The 18,103-nt window shown below is 38.0% G+C and overlaps 3 protein-coding genes across 3 annotated transcripts in view; all 3 read left to right on the top strand.

The window, feature by feature from the left end:
- The window catches only part of LOC139138308 (xylosyl- and glucuronyltransferase LARGE1-like), a 19,986-nt gene extending 17,556 nt beyond the window's left edge, over window positions 1-2,430 (top strand). The window contains exons 16-17 of the mRNA XM_070706634.1: window positions 1,420-1,518; window positions 1,923-2,430. Of these exons, the coding sequence (XP_070562735.1) occupies window positions 1,420-1,518; window positions 1,923-2,019 (196 nt within the window). The 3' untranslated portion in view covers window positions 2,020-2,430. The remainder of the gene's footprint in view (window positions 1-1,419; window positions 1,519-1,922) is intronic.
- A 6,099-nt stretch (window positions 2,431-8,529) lies between these two features.
- Window positions 8,530-10,614, top strand: LOC139138302 (uronyl 2-sulfotransferase-like). The gene is made up of 2 exons (XM_070706619.1): window positions 8,530-8,712; window positions 9,317-10,614. The coding sequence occupies exon 2, from the start codon at window positions 9,361-9,363 to the stop codon at window positions 10,402-10,404; it is 1,044 nt and encodes a 347-aa protein (XP_070562720.1). The 5' UTR covers window positions 8,530-8,712; window positions 9,317-9,360; the 3' UTR covers window positions 10,405-10,614.
- Window positions 10,615-11,580: 966 nt separating this feature from the next.
- Window positions 11,581-17,493, top strand: LOC139138292 (uncharacterized). Its single transcript, XM_070706609.1, has 2 exons — window positions 11,581-11,781; window positions 14,131-17,493. Exon 2 carries the CDS (start codon window positions 14,155-14,157, stop codon window positions 15,760-15,762), a length of 1,608 nt encoding a protein of 535 aa, XP_070562710.1. The 5' UTR covers window positions 11,581-11,781; window positions 14,131-14,154; the 3' UTR covers window positions 15,763-17,493.
- The last annotated feature ends 610 nt before the right edge of the window (window positions 17,494-18,103 follow it).

The raw sequence follows: 18,103 nt of genomic DNA, 5'->3' as shown, positions 1-18,103 counted from the left end.
GTGACACTTCCCCCTAAGCCTCTCTCATGTTCTCCCCCTGTACTTTCAAATTCTGCCCGGTCAGATATCCTAGTGAAAACCCTGTCATAATATCCATCCAAATTAAACAATGTACTATATGATTAGATACTGCGTGATCTTTTATATCTTTATTTTATTGTGACTTTGAATTTCATTTTGATGTGTTCACCTTTTTTGAACCATCATGAGATAACTGATGATAGTCTAGCAGGGTACTTCAGGATTTGATAGGTCTTTACTGTTGCTGTATTTTGTGAATTTTACAATTACATGTATTGGTATTTAACTTTTCTAAGTGGGGGATCGGTCAAATTTCAGAGTTAGAGAGGGAGGTTACTCAAATTCATCATGGGTTGGCGAAGGGCGGGGGGTCACTTGAAATTTCGGAGTTTCAGGCCGTAAATAATGACGGCTCCCTTATATACAACGCATTACAAACTTGATGACCGATAAAAAAAAATTTGCACTGCTACTCCATTTGGAAAAAAAAATTGATGCAGGTCTGACTGTAGAAAAAAAAATTGCTGTCACTCTGACAGGAAAAACAAAATTGCTCCCATACCCTCTTCCTCCATACCCCCCCCCGAAATCAAATGGTTCTCCCCTAATGTCGAACAGTTGTGTGGCCACTCTGTCAAAACACAATTTCAAAATCGCGTACCAGTTTTATTCTGGCTAAGACAACCAAACCCCATATATCGCTGTGATTCCTAGACTCTGGCTTGAAGTCCTGCGAAATATAAATCGTGTACCTACACAGATCGTTCAGAATACCCCATTTGTGTCGGAGATGACAGCGATACAAATTCTACCGTATGGGGAACAGTTGTGTGGCCACTCTGTCAACACATTTTCAAAATCGCGTACCATTTTTAGTCTGCGTTTGACAACTACAAAACAGGTATCGTTCTAAAGCTCTGACATTGCTCTTCTTTCTTGCAAAATGTTATACGCGTACCTACACAAATAACCTTTATAACAGTATTTCTAATAGAGATGACGAACATCCACAAAATGATTCTCGGTACTTGAGCGAAATCGATAAACTTGGGGTAGAAATGAATCGTCAATATTTCGAATATTTGTTCACTAATCGGACTCCTTGTTGGACATGACCTTCTGCAGAACACGTGGATTATGTTGACTGTCGAAATTCGTCGAAATTCACAAGACAGGGGCTTAATAAGCGGCCCAAAACTGCCGATCACACTTGGTGGGTAATTTGTGACACAGCGTGACCCGTACTTTATTAATGATGTAATCTGGTCGATGATTGGCTGAATGCCGGAATACATTATCATAATGAGTCTCCAATTTTGGAGCTGACCCGGACTGTTGACCAGGTAAATACCTGCATGTAGCAACTAACATTATGAATTTCATTGGTTTTGTCTACAGGTATAAACTTTCCGTATCGCCGAACACATACATGGTTCATATGCCTCACTGGCCGAGTTCCAGTAAGAAACTGTGGGACGCCGATGGCAACTACCGTTGGTGCGTAGTAAAATATCATATAATTGATGTCTGAGTTTCTACTGGTTTTCTTTTTGCATTAATTGGAATACTAAAACCGGCTACTTTTCATTGACATCGATATATTGTGTATGACAGTGAAAGTTGTGAATCGTTTTAAATGGTATGCGAGTTACGGCTTACCTTTGCCGTTGATTTGTTGATCATGAACTTACACATATCTCAAATTTTGAGAGTCATTTTCTTTCTGTATTTTAATATGATGACAACATGGTTGCACCCTGCTGACATTTACGCGTTTTTTGCTCCACGTAATTTATCAAACAACGGAAAGGAAAGTATTTCTGGTCGCCATGTTTTTGGTTCCTCGACTGTCTACCAAGCGACTTACAGGACTTGCTGTAACTTTCTCAAATTATTTCCAGGTGCGTCTATCAGCTGACGTCACGATTCCTGAAGAAGTTCTTGGAGGAGAACAGACAAGGAGAAGGCAGAACAGATGACACTGACGACGACAGATGACGACGGCAGCGCCCTTCCGTAGAATGACTACGACAACCAAGTAAGGGCTGCCATTCGAGACAACAGCTACACCACGAGCATGATGGCGGGCAACAGCAGTCCTGGCAGCAATGGTAACGACCCAGCTTGCTGCAAGGAGAACTTCGTTCGCGCAGGTCGACTCAGGAAGATTAAAAGTACGATGCTAATGAATGGATCAAGAACTTTTGTCCAAACTCAAAGAACGAAAATCAGCTACTAGTACCTGCAGCGTCTTTGCATGGTCAAATAGACGAGAGATACCTAACTATGGTTTGTTTTACATGAATTTTCTGTGTATATGTAAATGTCCTTCTGCTTGCTATTCAAGAGCCAATAACGATGAACGCTGATTTCATAGAAAATAAATATAAAATTATTGTTTTCTATTCACGGTAAAGTGTCAGAGTTCTTTTTATAAACTCATGCATGTATGTATGTATGTATGTATGTATGTATGTATGTATGTATGTATGTATGTATGTATGTATGTATGTATGTATGTATGTATGCATGCATGCATGCATGTTTGTATGTATGTATGTATGTATGTATGCATGCATGCATGCATGCATGCATGCATGCATGCATGTATGTATGTATGTATGTATGTATGTATGTATGTATGTATGTATGTATGTATGTATGTATGTATGTATGTATGTATGTATGTATGTACGTACGCACACACGCACGCACGCACGCACGCACGTAAGTACGTACGTACGTACGTACGTACGTATGTATGTATGTATGTATGTATGTATGTATGTATGTATGTATGTATGTATGTATGTATGTATGTATGTATGTATGTATGTATGTATGTATGTATGTATGTATGTATGTATGTATGTATGTATGTATGTATGTATGTATGTATGTGTGTATGTCCTCTTTCTAAGTTTTTAGGTTTTGTAAAAACATGTCGATGTAAATGTGTCAGTGCAGGTTGTTCACACTGTCACTACTTTCCTCTAGATGACAATGCGCCACAAACTGCACCAGCTCTTTCCAATCTGGCTGGACAAAATTAAATTTATTTTTTCAATCGTTTGTGGAATAGATCCACGCACCAGATAGAGTGACAATTAATGCTACAATGTCAAGGGATTCAATGTCAAAACTAAAACTTGCGAAAGGTTAATATCGTAAATCAACTTTTTACTGAAAGCGGTACCATTTCAAGCCCTACTCACTTGAGTCAGGAAATAATAAATGACAAAAACCATGTCAAAGGCAGTACATCAATTATTACATCTACTGTGGCCAACCATAGGACCGTAACCCTGGAAAACGGCAAAATTCAACGCATTTATCGACAAAGAAATTAAGTTTTCATGTAAACATATTGCACGAGGCCGTTTAGCATCAAAAGTGAACGTTTCAAATAATGTTAACGTGCGATAATGATTATTTTCAAATATTTTAACATCGACGGTATTACAGACATTCTTCTGAAACTGTTTAAACTAGTGAAAAACCGCAACTCCTGATAACGTTCTTCGAAAACAAGGATTCCAATGCCTGACGGGGGTCCTTCTCCCTGTTGTCTATTGAGGGCGTCCTTGCGGGACAATCAGATAATACACGCAGTAGATTTGGCGTTTACGAAGAACTATTTCATAAAGAACAATTTTCCAACATAATTTTCATCGACTTCATGTACAGCTCCAGTAGCTGTGACTTTTTATGTAGTTTTCAGTATTTTTGTTTTGTTTGTTGACAGTTGGATTTTAGTCCTGACGAGAATTCATATGTCAACAACAATAATACATGTATTGTATATTGCATAAAGGTTGTGCTGGCAGGGGGACACGAAGAACAAAAATCCTAGAAACGCAATCAAAAGTTATAGCTATTGACTAGTATAGCAGACGTATGAATTGCATTGTAATGAAATACTCTTAAAATTATTTTACTCATAAGTCGTGGCTGTATGCACTTCGTTTGTTTATTTCAATAACATTCAATGTCGTTTGAAATCGCCATTGTCAAAATGAGGTATGCTTGAGTTTGCCTTGTCTTAAAACTTGACTTTTTTGCTGATACTAGGGGATCCTTTTCACATAGAGTTCTCTCTAGAAGTAGACGCTTGACATTAAAAATCGGTCATAGCGCCCCCATTTCAACTTCCTAGCGTGGAGAAAAATGATATTCACTTACTATGGCATTGGCAATGGCCAAATAATCCAATTCGGTCAACTTAATTTTGAAATTTGTAGTGGAACTTCATACTTATGCCTCACGGTGGATTCACCAGAGTTTATGAAAGCAAGAATGATGTCATCATTAAGGCAGTACGTGTCTCAATACTAAAAGAGCAACTTATTCTCAAACTTTCCCCAAGGAAACGTTCAACCATTCTCCGAACAAATAAAGAATAAAAAATCGGGCGTCAACGTGTAAAGTTTTGTACTGGAGAAATAAAAAATTGACCGCCATCTGTGTTGACCGCTATTGGATAAAAATTAAAATTTTGATTTTCACAAAAGCGTCAAATAATAATCATTGATATGTTGAAAATTAATCACCAAATAAAACTTTTATCCCCTCTCTATTGCGAAAATTTCTGTCAAGGGAGGTATGGCATTCAATTCATTCTATAAATAATTAGACAACAGTCACACGAGGACGAAAGCAAGTTTTTCATTTTTGCGACAGAAGTCCTCTAAGCGCTCCGAAAACCTGAAGTTGTATTCCTGTCATAGATGTATTGTTTCACCATAACGTGTGCATTGTTGAATGATAGATCTAACAACAGTGTTTCCTTGCATTGCGACGCTAAGTGGCATTTAAACGGTCTTTTTACGCTGGCGGGATATACAATGTATTCAGTTTGTCAACTCAGTGTGCGCATGTGTAGACTGCATTGTTATTGCTGACAAATGAATTCCGGTACGGACTAGAATGCAAATGTAAACAATAACAGTGCATTTTGCAAGTACAGACACTGTGTTGGCAAACTAAATGATAGGTATTTGCTTTGGGGAATAGAACAAGAAATTGTAGTTGACATTAAAAGCAAACACTGTATAGTGAAAAATAAACAGGCCCTTTAAAAAGTGTATCGTATCAGATCATAATATCTTCCTCTACTCACCAAAGCATATTGACGTAAAAAGTACTCAGCTTGTCAACTCAGCTTGTGCATGTGTAAACTGCGTTGTTATTCTTGACAAGTGACTCCTGATCCAGCCTAAAATTAACATAATGCATTTTACACATATGGACGCTATGTTAACAAGCTAAATTGTGGATATTTCAGCATTCTTTATGAAGAAGTATAAGTACTTGCACTTGACATAGAAAATAAAAATAATGAAAAAAAATCATCAAAAGTTAGCATTACTGGCCCTTTAAAGATAACCGTGAGATTTGTTGCATTCACCAAGGACCGATATATTTCAGACGAATCTTGCCATTCTGAAGATGCTTTATTTTTGCTATATTGGATATTCACCTGACCCATCCGCGGTCACTATGATTTAACTCTGCCCTTGGGGAAACATTTCATATCTTTCTTGGTGAAAAAAATATCAGGCAGCAATAAATATAGCAATTAATGTTATGGAATTTTACATTTATTCATAGGGGTGGACCGTCAGATATCTATCGAAAAACGGAGAGATATCGCTGTTATCTGGAGCAAAGGACGCGAAACTGGTAACCAAAGGAAGTGAACACCCACTCACAGTATATTTAGAATGTTTATGTTTCTAGAAATACTCGCAAAATGACAGAATATCGGGCAAATTATCGCCGGGAATTCCTCATTTCCTTCAGAGTACAAATGTAGAAGTGGCCTCAGTCTAAGAACAGAAATTTAGCGGTCCATCCCGGCCACGATAAATGGTCGCTCCCTTTCCGTTCCCATGCAAATATTTCCAGGTCAAAGAATACCAGATTATAAATTCTCCTCCCTAAAAATAAACATCCACTGAGTTTACAAAAGCATGCACAGTGTGCGATCTGTAAATGTAAATGAATTATCAGTGATTTTACTTCCTGAGGACAGATTATACGAAGGCCAAGTTTATTTTTAAAATTCACCCTTCTCTAATCTAGCGCACCATCAACAAAAATTACAAGTGTGTGTCGGTCAGCCGTAATGAATTTCCTAAAACTAAATCATACGGCAACAACAAAGTCATCAATTAGCAAACTCAGCGAGTGATTTCAATACCTAGTATATCACAGAGGATTTAATAGATCACTTGTAATAACATCGTTAAATGATTTAAAAAGTGCACAATTTTTGGCGGGAGAAAGGCGATGATATTTTTTAGTAATGTTTAACGCTGGATTTTGAGACAAGTACTGCCCTGCATGATCAGACGAGTCTATGACAACGATCTTGAAAGTCCATACTGAATTTCATTTAAAAGTAGCTACTAAACATCGCTATGCCGTGGTCATCTGAAAGTAAATCGACGTCACGGCGTCCATGCCCATAAAAGGAAATAGGTTTTTGATTAGGGTCGACCGATTCATCGCGGTAGATTGACGCATTTGAGACGAGCATTATCAATCACCTTCCCCAAAAGATACATGTGGCCGGCGCGGCGGCGTCTCCGATGTGAAAAACAACTGGCTAACACGTGCTGATCACGCCGACCACTGGTGTTACGCAGAGTTGAGATCACGCCGCTGTCGCATGGCAAGGTGTAGTGTCACCAGCTGTTTCAGGGGATTTCCGCTTCATGGATTGGGTTATTTGTGTTACAGTGTCATTGGAAGACTTTGTACAAAAAATAACGGTGTTCTGTTCTGTTCTGCATCATGTTTGTCTCCTTGCTGTCCCACGACTACCCAGGATGCAAAGCGTGAACCCTGGCACCATTTTGATTATTTTTGGGTCAGACTTTGATTCCCGCTCACAGGGATAGCGCACAGGGTCATTGTACTGTAGCAATGGAAGGATGATCTTGTAAATTTAACCGTTTACCTCCTAACATTATAACAGTAATACGAGAAAGGCCGTGACTTATTTCATGAAAGACAATAAAGGAGGAGGATTTCAAAAATATTTTGATACGAAAATATATTTCATGTCGTTAAAATAACACAGTCGATAAGGTTTCAAAAATGTAAAGGTAAGATTTTTAAAAGTCGTGAAATTGATTAAAAATCTGTACTGTGGCAAGACATTTTAATATGTATACACAATGAATGAAAAAATCAAGTCCGGTGAACGTTTGACCGATTTTTATGTATATACTTGTTAATGTTCGACATGATGTTTAAATTGACATTAAGTTTTTGTAAGCTTTCTAATATTTACAGAGTACACCATGTCCGATGTTTGTGTAATACACATAGTTGATTTTTTTTTCATTTTTCTCGTCCGCCAATTGTGACCGTTGTCATGTCAGTATCCTCGTAATCCCGTGGGAATGACAGCGAATGTAGCCATGGCCTCAGAGTACAACTAATGAGACGAACGACGACATCTGACGAGAAAGAGTCAACGTGAAACAACGTCACATTCGGGACAAAAATTGCACCGGTGAAATAACTTAAGCAACCAAAACTTTTCACGTTAGGACAGTCTAGCTGATATAAAAACGGTAATACCACCGTTTATCTTTATTTAATGGATATATATATATATATATATATATATATATATATATATATATATATATATATATATATATATATATATTATTATGTAATAACACAAATTACTTCAAGTACAATGTAATAATATCTGTTACTTAAGTTTCATGCATCTTGCAATCTTCAGACAGAAGATTCTGAAGATATTGCAGGGTGCACGAAACTTAAGTAACAGATATTATTAAATTGTACTTGAATTAATTTGTGTCTCCCAATCGAGCACTGTAATTTCCCACGAGGACATCTGTATACGTCGATATATATATAATATATATATATATATATATATATATATATATATAATATATATATATATATATATATATATATATATATATATATGAGTACATACAAAATACATGTCAACAAGTCACATTTGAATTCGAGCGTAACATGCTTCAGACATGACTTCCCAGCGTGCATGTCCTCCTCAATTTGGTGTTATTAAATACAGCTTGATCTTGAACAATGGAATGACATATCTAATTGCGTCAATTTCCTATACGTCGCTATGGTTACCTTTTAGCGGAGTATTGCCGTTTTCAACGATATCAGCGATTTTTTTCCTAATCTGCGCAAAATGTTGCACAAACGCATTTTGACGTCAAACCACCTATTATTACGAATGAATCACAACCCAAGCTTTGTATACTTTATTTTGTTAATGTTAATGGGAAATTTGGCAAAACGCAGAATGATTTATGCAAAGTTCAATTTTTGACAGATCCTCAGTATAAAAGAAGATTCAGTTGCATTTTTTTATTTATGAATAGTAAGAATTGTTTGAAATAGCGAAGAGCTATTAGCACAATGGCTGCAAAGGAACACATGGCGCACGCGTCAGCTGGTCATTGCCATATATGGTAATGTGCTGCCGCCATTGCTGCCACGGAGGTCATTCTTGCTGGTCTTTTCACTCAGCGTTCTTTTTGAATATTAAGATGAAATAGCCAATATGGAGGTGGATGGCTTGTCCTAGTCAAATTTGTCGACGAAACCCTACTAATAAGTGTACTTTTTATGACTTTTCTCCGTTCCAAGGTTAAAACTACGGTGAGTAAAGTTACATCAGTCTTTCTACAGCACACTGTAATATTTCAGGGAGATTAATAGACCTATGTTTTATGTTCATATAAAATCTGGAATTCCACATTATTCGGCGCGATTATGTCACTGGAGAATTCCAAAAACATTGGAGCAAATGTGAAATGGCTGTGCCAAATTTTTAGTGGAGTAGTATGGTGGGATCACTAGTAGTACTGTCTAACACGACCACACATGTCAAGTCATTACAGCGGCTTAAAAAAACCCGTATTTCAATCCACGTTGACAGAAGCAAGCAATGTACACATTTGCGTTCTGAAAATCTGAAAGCGGTAACAGGAATGTTACCAATACGAGTATTATGAAGCGAATGCTCCTTCGGGCTGTTATTTTGATAACATCCTCTATTTTTTTAATGACTTAGTTAGTTTGACAACTGGCGACATGTTTATTTTCCATTCCTTTCGCTCAGAGGACGCGAACGGTCAGCAGACGACATCTGCCATTTGTCACTCTGTTCACCCGCCATGGCGAATACATTTTTACATCACTGTCAACTTGATGTCAACATATCAAAACGATGGCAAAATTATAATGGGATTATTTTTTGCAGGTTTACGAAAAGGAGCGTCGCAAAAGTAGAAGACACATTTTGAAATGAAAATTAGTCTCCCAAGCTGGTGCCATCATCCATTACTGCTCAACATGAAATCGAGGATTCTATTATATTTTCTCTACAAAAAATGCACAACCATTGCTGTGGCAGTTGTGATCCTGTTATCATTATACTTTTCTCTGGCCAATCTGGCCGGCGTTTACAATGGACTCGTGGTCAGTTCAGATAGCTTGGACGACTCAAGGAACTTGAGAGAGTCAATAGATGACGACCTCAAACCTATTGTAAGTTTTGCTAATCTCTCATGGACCGAGAGTAGTATCATATTTAACCGCATTGAGCGAACCGGAAGTCGAACGTTAATTCGGGTCATGGAAAGGCTAGGAAAGAAATACAACTTTTCTACGATCGCTAGTGACGACTGGGCTCTAAAATATATGGACATCGAGGACCAGAAGGCGTTTGTTCACGACGTCAACAAGCAGGCGACGCCATTTGTATATGAACGTTCGGTACACTACGTGCATTTTCCGAGATTTGGTTCAAAGCAGCCATCTTGGATCAGCCTCATCCGGGACCCTCTACGCCGAATCATATCTTTGTATTACTTCAAACGATATGGAGACATAGGAACGAGGCCGAACGCCTCGGATACCAGTTCAAAGCCGAGTTTTGACGACTGCGTGCTCAAAAATCAGCCAGAATGCAGCTTGAAAAACGTCTTCCGTGTGATTCCATTTTTCTGCGGACAGAGTGCCGGTTGCCGTGTACCGAACAAATGGGCCTTAGAAACCGCCAAGAAAAACGTCCTCGAAAATTTTAAATTAGTAGGTGTCTTAGAAGAGCTGAACACAACATTCCAGGTCCTGGAGGCTCTTATCCCGCAATACTTCCACGGCGCGTCAAGGGTGTACAAGGCGATCGTCAGCTCAGGCGTCGTCGACCAATTCAAATCATTCCCGGGAGACCCACCGTCCGAGCAAGCGCTGACAAAAATGAAAGGGAGGCTGGCACTTGAGTATGAGTTTTACGAGTTTGTTAAGGAAAGACTTGGCACCCTGAAACAGCAAATGGAAATTGAGTGACAGCAAACATTTCCCCCGTGGACATTTGACAATAATATACATAAATTTTCATTCTTCTCCGCACGTCATTACATTGATATGATTTTCGCATTATGATAATATTTTATTGACAGGCCAATCCAATTGTATTATACAGTTGTAATTTTAAACATTCTTCAGCTTTAATCGCCATACTGTAATAAACTATCAAGAATATCTGTTGCAATACTAAATAATGTTGCTTTGCTATTTTTGTTAAAGATATTTGTTTAGCGTATGTATGTATGTATGTATGTATGTATGTATGTATGTATGTATCTCTCAGTCTGCCTATCTCTCTGTCTGTCTAACTACCTATACATATCTGGCGGTCTTAGAGCCACACAGTGGATTGTATGTATGAATGATGTACGTTGTTGACAATGATGTAACTTGTTGACTGCTCCGTTGATTGGCATATGACGTATGATGACTGTGTGGTAGAGAAAAGCTATGCCATGCTGGTAAGAGTGCTTATTTATTGAATAATAACAAAGATATATTTTTATTTGTTTTTTATTCTTTTATGGTTTAGGTAATTGAAAGATTTTTCCTCAAAATTTAAGTCGTTTCCTTCCGAAATCAAGAACAAAAATCAAAAGTGCTACATTGATCCTGGAGAATGAAGTTCCCCTAACATTATCTGACACTTGAAATTCACAATAAACTTGTGAAAACTTTACTTTCCAAATTAGCTGCAAAATGATCCCCACAAGTGGTACCCCAAAACTTTATTAAAGGTATACAGTCACCTGTAATCTAAATATGCCCATATATGGTCAAAGGGGCGTTCCTTGGTATTCAAAATGCCCATGTGAGGGCGCTGTTTTTAAAAAGCGGCCACCCGCTTAAAATCTGTGATTGGTTAGATTTTCTTTTTCCATGGTAACTGTGGCAAAATTCGAACAGGTGACAGTATACCTTTAAGTTTGAGAGTCCGAATATCTGACCCCGAGGCGCGTTGTACCATAATATTCAACTCATTCGTATGACGTCGAGAACGCACAAATTCGTCATTGTACCAGCTGTTAGATAATGGCATTTCCGCTAAATGATTTATTCAAACAGTTAGTTTTAATAAACATCCATTGACATATATTTATATTCGACGTTATGTTAATCACCATTCATAAAAGGGAATCACAGTTGCCATCTGGCAACAAACTGATTTGAATAATGACCCCTTGCACGTGTTCGCCGACATCAGAATCACAGGCACAACGTTCGGGGCTAACAGACTCTCAAGTAGGGGTTGCAGGGGTATATCCGGCGAGCTCTGACGAGCAGAACGCTCCGTCTGCCAGTCACCTGGGACGATCGACTCGGACGTGGCAAATGAGGGTCATTACAGTCGTCTAGGTGAGTATACCTATCTGTGACATATACTGAAATCACTTTAAAAAGTCTCTTTCGCTTGACGGCGTACGACTTTCGAAAGAATAGTCCGGGATATTCTGTCCGAATTAAGATTGGCATCATTCTGTCGGATTTCAGTAATACTCGAGTGCTTATTCAATGGAGAAACATCAAGGACCGAACCAAAATCATTATGTGAATGACAATAGGGTTAATCCCAAGATCGAATACTCTATCTCTCGACCTCATTAAATATTGTTAGTTAAATAAAGCACAATACTTTAACAAATTAATCCACTTCATATACTACACAAATATGTACTTGGTAAAATAAGATAAAATATGATTTTGCTTCATGTAGAGTTGTTTCTTGTTCTAGACGCCATCATTGACCATCTTTTCCATGTCATTTGGCGTTGTAATATTTGTACTTAAATTTAATTTGACAATAATGCGCCCTATGTATACATAGCCGGTAATTCGACAGATGGTGGGTGTAACAGATACCTGGTGGGCCGATTGCAATAGAAAGAGCAGTTTAGATTATGGGAAGGTGGATTTTGTTAGAAGGGCTTCCGAAAGAAAGAAACTAATCGACGGAAACTATGCAGAAAGCTGTCAACAAAGCCATACTTACTATCGCTGTATATACTGAAATGCATGTACTAAGCAACGTAGTAGTCTTTCCGGTGACGAATCTTGTATTTGGCCTTTAGGATAAATTCATAAAATTGATTCCTCATAAATTTATGGGACAGTATTAGGATTAAAACAGCAATCAAAGTATCTTTGCGGCGAATTATCACAGTAGCTACAATTTGTGTGAAGTACAATTTCTATCGGTGGAGGTATCTGTTAATTAAATGCATTTTTATTGCCAGCTGTTGATTGAGTAAAGAATTAATATGCTTATCGTGAAAAATTGACTATTTCAATGGCCGGTAGACAAGTCAAAGCGACAACGTCTTTATCAGAGGCACATTTCTTATAAATCCCTGACCTTCAAATGGTCAAGGTTGGCATGCGTAAACACAAATCAAACGGACAAACTTTCTTCACTCATCATATCTGTTGTGCAAATCTCGTTTGAAACGAATTGTGACGAGATCCTTTTTCTAAATACTGTGTCGTGCTACTCTATAAGTCAAAGGTCATAATGTCTGACATATGAGTTGCTGGGGTATCTTTCTGTCATGGAAACGAGCACCTAGAAAACAAGTGATAACAATTTTGCATTTGCTTTGCTATATAAATTCTATAAACATATTCTCTTCCATATCACAATATGATGTCAGTGACAATTAAGTTCCTGTTTTATAAAATCAGGCTTCACTGTGCAAACTCTTCGGCGAAAGTAACAAATAACATTAAACACGATTGGAACTAATTTGGGAGAATAAGATCTTTTAATTATAAAAATTATCAAGGGTGTTTGGTGCCCTATGACTGAAAGTTGCAATATTATAAATTATCCATAAAAACACGCAAGTGAATTGAAAAGAAAAGTAGATTGGCTTAAAGTTGTTGACTAAATCAGCATTACTACAATGTCCTTTTCTCCCAAATTAGTTCCAATCGTGTAAATCTATGTCCATAGACATTTGAATTTCGAAAAAGTGTAGACTCAACAAGAGATAAATACATTTTTTTAATTCTGTTTTACATTACTAGGCGAAATAACATTATTTTTCCCACGAGTTTGTGATATTAAGTAATACACTGTTTAGCTGACACTTGAACTATACATATAAGGCACTCAAAAACAATATTGTGCAGCACAGTATAACATAGTTCACAACACTGTATAACCTCAGAGTACCAATATTGCACCAAATCATACCTCATGTTAATGCACTCCACTCCATCAAACAGCACTGCTCTACACTACTCCAAAGTACACCACACCAAACCCTACCACACCATACCATACAGCACCACACCACACCCCACCACACCATACCATACAACACCACACTACACCACACCATTTTTAAGAGAGCGTACCTATGTGACACTGTGTAAAGCTCCAGGGAACATTTTGATGGATACAAAGCGCTATATAAATTTCTTATCGTATCGTATCGTATTTGTTGGTCATTTTGAAATCGATTGTCCACTTTTAGTAATTTGCATAAATATTCATCTATGAGAGTTAAAAGAAGAAATGTCCACATTTTCAAAACAAAGTTTGGTTATGCACATTTCGCTACAATAACGTAATACCTTTCTTAGAGTAGTTTACGAATTCAAGAAACTGTCTGGTCTACTCATGATAAACTATTTTGAAGTTACATTTCTTTTCCTATATGTTTCCGCATTTTTGATCTATTTTCCATTGTTTGTTTTTTACAGCCACAGTTGACATATGAATCCGCCATGAAGTTCGAAATCGCACGAGAGCTCGCTCTGAAAAAAATCGCCTCAATTAACAGTAATGTGCCACTGTCACTTGTCCGAAAGTACTACCAGAAGGGAACGGTCGTTCTCATTTTCCTTCTACTTTTTATGAGTATGCTTAATTTGCTAAACAGCGCACAGAGCAGCGAACTGTTATCCCAAGAAACTATAAGTGACCTTGGCCATAACTTTTCGTTGCAATTTGAAAAACTTGAACTACCTCCCGCAAAGCCAGATACTGGGCTGCCAATAGACGTGGGGAAAACGTCAAATGAAAACAAGATGATATACAACAGGATTGACAAATGTGGCACCAGGACATTTTTGTACATTGTAAATAAACTCTCTTTGAGAAATGAATTTCATCACTTCTCCAGCGATGTTTGGGCTATGAAGTACTCTGGTACCGAGCAACAGAAAAGCTTGATTACACAGGTGAACACTATGGACTCTCCATTGCTGTACGACAGGCCTGTTCACTATGTGCACTTTCCACGTTATGGCGCCAGGCAGCCATCTTGGATTAGCCTCGTTCGCGACCCCCTCGAACGTTTCATTGCGCTGTTCTACTACAAACGCTATGGAGACCAGCTGACGAGGCCGGCCACATTTACAAATGCCAGCCATTCGATCGCAAAACAAACGTTTGATGACTGTGTTTTGAATAGCTATCGTGAATGCACAAACAAGAACGTTATGCAAATTATTCCGTATTTTTGCGGTCAGGGGGTTGGGTGCAGGATCCCAAACAGATGGGCTCTTGAAACGGCCAAGAGGAATGCTGTCGACAACTTTGCCGTAGTTGGCATTTTAGAAGACCTAAATTCTACACTCTTTGTCCTTGAAAACGTTTTCCCACAATTTTTCAAGGGTGGGAGAGATGCTTACTCTTCGCTATTACTTTCTGGAGAAATCCCTCACTATTCGTCGTTTGCTGGTGATATTCCTTCTTCAGAGGCCAGGGCAAAAATGAAAGAGCGGCTTGCCTTAGAATATGAATTTTACGACTTCATCAGAGATCGCCTTATGCTTATAAAGAAACAGTTCACAGATGATGCGACAGAGTATGATATTTCTAATGACCAGCGTAATGCAGATATTCAAAGTGATCCCTCTGATAACATGGGAGAAGAGGTCAAAACCCCTGAAGAAGAAGGTCAACCGGTTGATGCAGGTCAAGATCAGCCTGTAGCCACAGCAGCTGGGATCGAAAAGGCCGAAGAAGGACATGATGATACCGAAGAAGGGCCAGACGAGGCCGAAGAAGGGCCAGAAATGCCCGGAGAAGAAGGAGGAGAAGATCCAGAAGGACCTGAAATCACTGAAGCTGGTGCAGATGAATTGGGCGAGGAAACAGATGAAAGTAGAGATGCAGTCGTTGTCGTTGATGATGATAATGATGATAATGATGATGATAAGGATAATAATAATGACGAGGGTGGTGGTGATGATGGTGGTGATGGTGGTGATGGTGACTTGGCCGATGAAAACAATGAAATGGATGAAAACAACGCGACTGATGAGAACACAGTGACAGGAGGAGACAATGACAATGACAATCTCAATCAACCTGAAGAAGAGAGATGACACAAAATTTTGTAAATTTTCGATAAAAACTTTTCTGTGCCTATATTATGTGATATGAAATCGGTCAGCAGAACTGAGATATCTGCGTGCGTGTAGGCATTTCTCTCAATTTTATATAGAATTGCTTTTCAAGTGTCATCCAAGCTGAGGTATGATCTGATAGTCCACGAAAGTTGCTATAATTTTATCGTCTGCCTCCCTGGCGAAGACATTTTGACACAGACTAAGAGCAAGAAACCAGCGCATTGAATTCAGGTAGAATGCGTCTCGGGGACAGATATTCGGACTCTCAAACTTTTTCAATTTTTTTCTGATATACCACTTGTTGGGATTCATTTGAAAGCTCTAGATGTAAGAAAACTGTTATGTTCACTTGCTTAGTTTTTCGAAATTTTATTTTTCTCCAAAGAGTTAACACAGGAATGGCGGCCATTTTGAATTTTAAATATCGGTAAATCTTGGGTTATTTTTTTCTCTAGTACCAAAATTTTCACGTCGACCCCCGATTGTCATTCTTGATTTTGAAAGAGAATGGTTGAAAGATTCCTTAAGGAAAGTTTGAGCAAAAGTTTAAGTCTTTCACTTTCGAGGCGCATACTACCTTAAATGTGATAAATCCTGATATATTCGTTTGTAGTGTCCGTCAGCAAAGTAGCACCTCAGCCTATCATTTAAAGTCCATTTGGATATGTAAATCACATGAAATGAGCATTTTTCCGAGATTAACATACACCTCACAAGCATTTTAATTAAAAGTTGGATAAAATCTAGCAACAGAAATATGACTTCACGGGTTACTCAGATGCTACAGCGATACATTTAAATGTAGTCACTGAATTTTTAACTCAAAATCAGGAAAACCAAATACTACAAAATACTTAATGCAATAAACTAAATCCACTTGTGTCACATTGAAAAGTGTCCATGTTCGTTGTTGTAATGAAATGTACCTATTCTTTGAAGACCACTGCGAGGAAAAAAGACAATGTCAGCGATACTTGCTTTTACTGTCCTACAGATCGTATTTTAAATAATGACTGTGTATAAATTCTGTGGTCGTTAATTTTATCTCTTAGAAAACAAAGTCCCGGCTGCTACATCAAATATGTCGGCTTTATGTGGATCATGTTTGGTTAAAATATAACACGATGTATAATTAGCTCTATCGAAGAATTATTTAACTCAGCAGTTTTCTCGTCAATAGCCCTGACAGGAAATTAACTGACTGGTTTCCCTAGTCTTTTAGTATCTTACAACATGTTAGATACAAATGATCAATGCAATTTGAACATACGAGCCATTCTGTTACATGAGACTCCAGACTACTTTAGAATATGTAAATTTTTCGTCAAAAGTGAATACTAGTTCTTCGATGTCGTCACGTCAGTCATAAATTTACATGTCTGTGTGTCGTTCAAGTTTCTGTCGTCTGCAAGGCCGACTGCCACTATCAGAAGCTCTCTCTGCAGCAAGTTCTCTAGTTGATCAGTCAGGCTGTATTAGTGCATTTGAGTTTCATTTTCCATGTCTGTGTGTCAGGATTCTAAACACAATAATATAACAATCCAATTCCATTTCAAGCCATACTGCATCAACTCTCCTTCTTTTCAACAGCCACAATCTGATTTATTAAATGAAACAATAACTGTAGGAATATCCCTTTCTTTCTTGAAATCAACGCTGTGTATTATATTGTTCGATTTCACTTTGTAAATAAATGTCTGAAATCTATCATGGATTATTTCCACGCTTTTTATCTTCTTAAATACCCTGACAGCTGCAACATTCAAACATTGTTTGAATAAATAATATCCAATTATTCTCTTGTTCGGCTCCAGATTGCGTGGCGATTATTGACCTCTTGCGTAAAGACTGCTGATCGTGTGCGAATTTTTGGCCAAAGATTTAATTTGATTCTAGGGTGTCGTGGAGCCTACAAAAAACTTTGTTCCATAGCCCTATGTTTGGAAAAGTGGTCGTACTTTAATATGAACCTCAGATGGACGTAATGGCGATATGTTATTGGTTGGTTGGTTGGTTCACGTGATACAATTTCTCATCAAGAGAAACTGATCCATCGATGCTGAAAGCCCTACCTTATTTTTCTCAAAGTAAAGAAAATTGCGGGAAATACCTTCTTCTGTTTAGTGTTCAATAATTTACAAAACACGCTTCGTGTTAACGTCACAAGTTACAATATGAACGAGAGAAAATCGAATTAAGTTTATGTGGCCCGTTAATAAAATCTAACACACCTTTAGGCCATTTAAAGAAATTTCTTTGGGATTTTTGAAAACCTACCAACCAGACAAGAAAACACCAAGCACAGACAAAACACAAA

This window comes from Ptychodera flava, chromosome 1 (assembly GCF_041260155.1).
Source record: "Ptychodera flava strain L36383 chromosome 1, AS_Pfla_20210202, whole genome shotgun sequence".
NCBI lineage: Eukaryota > Metazoa > Hemichordata > Enteropneusta > Ptychoderidae > Ptychodera > Ptychodera flava.
The sequence above is the reverse complement of the archived record's forward strand: the minus strand, read 5'-3'. Positions and strand labels throughout refer to the sequence as shown.